The sequence below is a fragment of the Hypomesus transpacificus genome, chromosome 20 (assembly GCF_021917145.1).
Source record: "Hypomesus transpacificus isolate Combined female chromosome 20, fHypTra1, whole genome shotgun sequence".
Taxonomy (NCBI): domain Eukaryota; kingdom Metazoa; phylum Chordata; class Actinopteri; order Osmeriformes; family Osmeridae; genus Hypomesus; species Hypomesus transpacificus.
In genome coordinates this window covers 779,032-786,208 of record NC_061079.1, presented here as the reverse complement: position 1 = coordinate 786,208, position 7,177 = coordinate 779,032, and the positions used below count along the sequence as shown (strand labels likewise).

At 43.3% G+C, this 7,177-nt stretch overlaps 1 protein-coding gene across 9 annotated transcripts in view; it reads left to right on the top strand.

The window, feature by feature from the left end:
• ncam1a (neural cell adhesion molecule 1a) overlaps nucleotides 1–5,707 on the top strand; it is a 155,154-nt gene extending 149,447 nt beyond the window's left edge. For all 9 annotated transcript variants that reach the window (XM_047042935.1, XM_047042933.1, XM_047042932.1 and 6 more), the window contains one exon: nucleotides 2,523–5,707. In XM_047042935.1, the coding sequence (XP_046898891.1) occupies nucleotides 2,523–2,649 (127 nt within the window). In that variant the 3' untranslated portion in view covers nucleotides 2,650–5,707. The remainder of the gene's footprint in view (nucleotides 1–2,522) is intronic.
• The last annotated feature ends 1,470 nt before the right edge of the window (nucleotides 5,708–7,177 follow it).

Below are 7,177 nucleotides of genomic sequence, written 5' to 3'. Positions count from 1 at the left end.
TTAAAGTATAAATTACATTTTATTCATTCAACAGACAATTTTATCCGAGTGACATGTAAGTAGTGGATTATATAGAAATCACATTAGAGGATCAAAGATCAGGATTGCTTTGATCTGACCGTTTGGGTGGCAGTTGACCTCTGACCTGGTGTAGCTGGCCACAGCTGTTCCTCTCAGACAGGCTTCTCAGTCACTCCTGTGACAGGTGCTAAAATCACACTTACCGGGTTCCAACCGATTTGCTTTTGTCTCTGAGCAACATCACTGTGACCAGCTAGTCAAGACTGCTAGCCTAATTAGCTCCACGCATGCTACTCATGCTACACTAGCAGGATTTGATGGGACAAACCTACCTGCTGTCGTCTAGTTCCTAATTACAAGCCGTGTCACTTGTTTGGGATCCTGGGAAGACATAGTTGTTTGTGTTTGACTTCCTTCCACAAAAGTTTCTTCCCTGTTGCGAGTGCTCTGTTTTGTCAAGGTCAGTCTGCTCTCAGATCGATGACCCTTCCTCCCCCTCCCGCTGCCTCTGACAGCCAACCTGGTAACACTATCAGGACGTTGCTGTGACAGATATAACCGTGGGGCCCCACCGCCACCCACATCTGACAGCTACACCACCTCGGGGTGGCGGGCCGCGGGCGGGAGCAGCAGCACCCGGGCCCAGGTGAAGGTGACCTGCGGTTTCTCCTCCTCTCTCCAAACAGCCGGGCATGGGGCTTCTGGCTCGATGCCCGAAACCTGGCAAGCGTCCTCTCTCCCCTGCAGGGATGGTGTGTTTCCATGATCCCCGTGTGTCCGAGGGGCAGTAGACAGGGCAGTAGACAGGGAAGTAGACGGGGCAGTAGACGGGGCAGTAGACGGGACAGTAGACGGGGCAGTAGACGGGACAGTAGACGGGGCAGTAGACGGGACAGTAGACGGGGCAGTAGACGGGGCAGTAGACGGGACAGTAGACGGGGCAGTAGACGGGGCAGTAGACGGAGCAGTAGACAGGGCAGTAGACGGGGCAGTAGACGGGACAGTAGACGGGGCAGTAGACGGGACAGTAGACGGGGCAGTAGACGGGACAGTAGACGGGGCAGTAGACGGGGCAGTAGACGGGGCAGTAGACGGGGCAGTAGACTAGGCAGTAGACAGGGCAGTAGACGGGACAGTAGACAGGGCAGTAGACGGGGCAGTAGACTAGGCCTGAGCGCGATGCGGTGGACGTCCACAACGGGGAGGCGGTGGCGGCCCTCCAGAGCGTGTCTTTGTGGCGGGAGAAGTTAGGCCTGTCTTGCCACGATCAGTGCCCAGCTCTGTGGAGTGGAGCTGACGGTACTGGCTGACTCCCTGCAGGCTCTCTACAAAGCCTGGAACAGCAGGCGGGGTTGTTTAGATGGTGCAGATTGTAACGTGAAACCCTTCTCCTGCCAGGGCCTTAACAAAAGGACTCGTTGCCTCTCAGTCCTTAATGGAGGAGTCTCGTGCGGCTCATGGCTTCATCAGGGGTCTGTCACCCTACTCCTTTTGTTGTCCCTCCGTCCCCACGGTTACAGCCTTGTGTCCTGGCTCTGATGGGAAGCAGACCAGCCCGGGTCCTTGTCAAACACATTCTCTGTCTTGTCTGCTTTAGGCTTGTCTCAAAGCCCTGAAGATTTGGCTGATTAGGAAAGGTAACTGTTGGAGGAGGGTCTGGGGGGGGGGGGGTGAGATACGTTTAGAGGAAAGAGGGAGGCGAGAAATAATGGATTATCGGTCTCTGACTTAACCGCTATTTTTATGTGATTTGTAAGAAGTGAGTTTTAATATCTAACAACAGATCAATAGGAACCATGTGAGAGTAATCATATGGAAATCTTTGCATCGTTGGCTAAACTATCCTGTCAGAGCAGCCAAGATAAAAGAGCAAATCCATGATATTGAATAGTGCTGTCTGAGTGAATTTCCTAAAATGACTGAAAGACCATTTCTGAGCTTGGCGTTAGGGCAGAGAAAAATAAAATTCTTCCAGTGAATGAGCTTCAAAAAGAATAAGCCCTTCTATAAAACACGGGGAAAGTCTGCAAGTGGACAAGCTGTTAATGACGCAAGTTATTGCAGGAAGATTGTCTGTTGTGTCCTATCCGATTTGCTTCTCCTTCGAGACAGCCCTTGTGTTTCCTTTACAGCTTTTTACCACACTGTCATATTACAGTGAATCATTCCCTTGTGTATTGTACTGTACTGTGTCTCCTCCCCCTCATCCCTCATGTCACCATGCATTGTCCCATGAGAAACAGCCATGACACCCCTGTGCCTGTCTTTGATGTCCTGAGAGGATAGCTAGGCAGATCCAGTTAAGTGTGAAACACGTTTGGTTCCAGGGGAAACAAATTCCCACAAAACCTTAAGCAGGTTTTCTTTCTTCCTTTTTTCCTTTCTCTCTTTAGAAATGACACAAAAGACAGCTTAGAACAGACTTTAAGCTTAAAACAGAGATTTGAAATTCATCACTAAGAGAATCTCTTGTGTGTGTGTGTGGTTTTCTCTCCCTCCAGCGGTAAGATCTTGACAGACGACAAAAGTAAACCCGAGACAGAGACGGAGGTGAAGAAAGCTCCTTCTGAGGTGAAGACGGTGCCCACCGAGGCGGTCAAGTTAAACGGAAACGAGAGCAAAGCGTGATCGTGGTTCAGAAGGCCTGGCCACGGCACAGCCTGCCCACGGCACAGCCACCACCCCCATGATGACAAAGTTTCAACAACAACAAAAAAAAGCAACAAAAAAAGTTTTAAAAGGGTCTGTTTTTTCAGTGTCTTCTATGAGTTTTCTGAACAAAAGATGTTGGTTAGACCTGTAGAGCGAAATATAAGACCTCATGCACATGCCTTAGAATTTCCTCCTTATTTTCTCAGTTATTTTTCTTCACCTCTCACTTTTTCATAGAAAACAGAAGAGGAAGTCCTCACCTGTAGCCCACTCTCTCTGCCCTTCTTTTATATGTAACATCAAAGTTACCGGTCTTTCAATGTGGGACAGTTAAATATCACTTAGATAACCATGAGAGGATTGTAGCTTTACTTCAGAAAAAAAATGCCTTTACTATGTGCACACACACAAACTCATGTCATTACCCTCACTATTTCCTGTTTTGTTTTCTGTTTTATGCAGTGTTGCCATCATTATTCTGACTGCTAATGAATTATGGGTACTTTTGTATGTTTTTTTGTGTGTTTAAATATTGTGCAGAAATTAACTGCCTTTTATTTTATCTTCGTTTTTCCATGTGTAATTTCCAGGACTAGACGTAGATTCTAGAGTAATTTCTTTCTAATGTCATAGTTTTTTTTTTTCGTTTTGTTTTTGAACGTTTACACTGGTGTTCATCTGTCCCATGTAGACTCAACCTAAGCAAAAGGAAGCAAAGCAGAAAAACTATGTCTTACTCAACAGAGAAGTCAGAGTTGGCAGTTAGGGTTGCGCAATTTGTCGCTTGAAGATTTTTACTTTTTGGTTAATGTTTTGTTTTTATTTTTGGCAAATATATGAACACACATTTTCTTTGTCTTTCCTCTCTCTGATTTTCACACACACACACACCTTTAAGTCCTTTTCGTGAAAGTCGCCAGTTAGAAGCGCTTTGGAGACGTTCCATAGCTGAATGGTTTTGAGGGATAGCTACTTTCAAACGCAGTTCCCCAAATTCTACCAGGGATCAGGCGCGGGCACGAAGAGTAGCGGTGCCCAGGAGTCTGATTTAAGGGAGAGTGATGTAATCAAAGCCGTATAGCAAAGGTAGAATCTGAATGTACAAAAAGAAGCCCTAAAGTAGCCTTAAAAAGCGATCCTAACTGTGCCCTACCTAAAGGCTTCACCCCTTATATTTAGAATATTGTGGCTGTTGCAAACAGTAGGCTACTTAAAATTTAGACATCGGACCCAGTCTCAAATAAGTAAGGGAAGAAATCTGCCTTTTATGTTCAGGAGCATCTTTATTATGCATATTAACCGAGTAAATGACCAGATTACAAAAATTTCTTATTTAAGCCATAAACCTCCGTGGATAGGTGGATTTAAACATTCAAAATGAAATATTAAATCGAGTTTTTTTGTACAGTGTTTCTCATACTTTAGACTGCAAGCTTGTGCACTGTGAATGCGTGAATATCCTAGTGTGAAAACAATGTGTTCTTTGTCATAGAAAAAAAAAACATAGTTCGGTTGTGAAAGATTTAGTTTCTAGTGCAGACGACAAAAAAAAGTTCCATGAAAAACCATGAAAGACAACAATGCAACAACAAAACTGAAAGAAAACAGAGACGGTGCCTTCAAAACATGTCAAAGTTACGGCATCCATCCCCTCTTGCTGCGCGGCTGTCTTGTTTTACCTCCAGGGGGCAGCAGGCGGGGTTCTGAGCTGACAGAGCAGCTCATCGCTATTCTGGAAGGCGCCAGTCCAGAAATAGACGCTAGCTGATCTGTTAACTGTGAAATAAATTCAGAATGGCCAGAATATTGCTCACACTGCCGTGTAAAGGGATGAAAACAAAGCCGGTATATTATTTCGTCGTATTTATCACAGGGCTCCTCATCTGAAGCTCCACCATGTAGGCCTAGTAAAAATATAATTGTTTTTTGTTATTCTGACATGGTGGAAAGATAAGCATTTCAATAATCATTTCACATGTGTGTGAAAAAGGTACACATGGCCCTACAAACACGAGACACCTACAAAAACGGTTTTCATCCCTCATGATATAAAACTAGCATGCATGTTTTTTTTCCTCTCGGATTTACCATGTCTGAAAGGATCGAATTAGTTCTTGAGAAAACGAGTTGACGAAGGCTTTACCTGTCGTACATTGAATCTTTTGAAGTGTTCTGTAATCTGTTGTTTGGTCCAATCTTTTTTTGTTTTTCTCAACCACGAAGAAAATACTGACATTAAGTGTTTTTACTCTTCTAAGCTCAGTTATTTAATGGAAGAGGGAGGGAATTGGCAAAAAAAAAACTGCTGTAATATACCACAATGCTAATACTGTAATTGAAACAGGATATGGGTTTTCATTTGTCCAAAACGAGCTAGCTCTTGTGTGTGGTGACTTCCTGGAAACAGGTGTCCCTCAAATGTCCCACGAATGCCCTTGCGATACCAATTTCTAAATATAGGCTTGTTTTTACATGAATTGATAGACTTTCACCAGTGTACTGTGCCATGGATTGTATTTCAGGAAAGACATTGGGGAGAAAACACATTGTCCAAACTCTCAAACTGTAGGTGAGAAGAGATGCTCTCCTCCTGCTCCACTTCCTTGAAGTGCTCATATTTGGCGTCGATTGCTTGGTGAAGGGATTGTTCCGCCATATTTCTCTCACCAAACCATCTCACCACGCCATGTCCTATCAAGGAAAGGACTTTTCAAGTGTTTGAACAAATCACAGATGATCTCAAGTAAGATTGTAAATGTCTTTCCCTGATAGCCGAACAGAAGCTGGAACATGCCCTGGTTTTTAGTCAGGGCCTTGTCCCCTGGTAGAATCCTTCTTCATTCCTGCGGTAGCCTAGATCCACTATTCCCTGCCTTTGGGGCCTTGTCTCTTGTATACAGATTTTTACTAAGTGAAACATTGTTATCACCTCTATCTCACTCTTCACTGTCACTGGTGTAAATACTGAGTACTAACATACAAAAAAACACGTTTGGACTTCGCATTCTGTCAAGATTTGTGTTCAATAAAGTTAAAGAAAAAAAAGGTTGGCTGGTTGTTTTTTTTGTAATGAAAAGCTAACACAACAAAATTACAGGTTTTGATAGTTTAAATGTTTCAACAAACAGTAGGATAACGTCACTTGTGGTTTTCCCTCGTAATTGCTTCGATTTGATTAGATTTTCACGTCATCAGACACATCCAAAGCGACGTACAAATAGTCAATATTACCGCAGAATATCATGGATGTGAACTGCGTAGTTCTACAGTATTTCGGAGGTCAGACTCGAGGAACTGAATTGAATGGCCCCTTCGCTAAGTTACAGAGATCACAGATCAGTGATCAGATCAGATATAGGTCTGATAGACTTATAACCTGTTGCTGTATCCTGTACTTGAGTGGACAATAGTTAATCTTGTGAAGGGACGACATCGGTTATCAGACTAGTGAAAATTGCTTCTGGATTTTGACCACTAGATGGAGTCATTGTAACATTTAAAATAGTCTGTGATATGTGTGTGAAGGGGAAAGGGGTTTAATTATCGATATACTTTTCTATTTGGTCATTAATGACCTGGCAGATAAAAACGGTTAGATAAATAGGCTAGGCTACAGCGCTATCTAGCGTTTCTTACTTTCCGTCTTTTACATTTATGCATTTTTAGCAGACGCTTTTATCCACAGCGATTTATAAATACCGCTTTGACCAGAGATTCATAAATAGTGTAAAAACAGGAATGGTTGGAAACAGTATGGTTAGCTAATACTTTCAAATTAAAATTAATATTCATTGATTTGTCTCAATAATAATGTGTCATTCTTCACATGGGCTTTTTCTGGTTGAAGAAATTGGTAGAATATCGTCAAAATTAGATGTAGCCTATTCTTAATTCAGGCCGGTGCAGTTTCAGAGTTCACCACAAAGTGGCAGATGTGAACCAGCTGTGAGCCGTTATGGAGCCCCAACCCAACAGAAGGGAAAAGCTGCTCAAATTTGTCTCCTCGTGAGGGATAACACTCAGTTCGAAAAGTAAATAGAGAGAACAGATTTTTGTCAGAGTTGAAGCTGCAGGGCCAATTTTGAACCAACTCTTTGGATTTTCTCTCTAAAAACATAACCAGAATCAGCATAAAGACAAACAAAATAGTTCGCAAAACATTTACATAAAGTTGTCCTGAAATTTCCATCCCAGATTCCAGTCAGATTTGATCAGTCTGTACCAGATCAGACTGTTTGTGTTCACCAGAGCCGTTTCAAATTCTTTTCAACAGAATTGGCAACAACACATATCAGGAAACACTTGCAAATAGGTGTTAACTTCTGTCCAACGGTTTGTCTCACTTCTCACTGTCTACCCGTCTGTCTACCCGTCTGTCTGTCTATCCGTCTGTCTGTCTACCCGTCTGTCTGTCTGTCGACCACGCATTCTGCCCGTAAATAGGACTTGGACTTAAAGTGAGAATAGGAAAGTGCACGAGCTTGTTGATAAATATGCTCGTGTC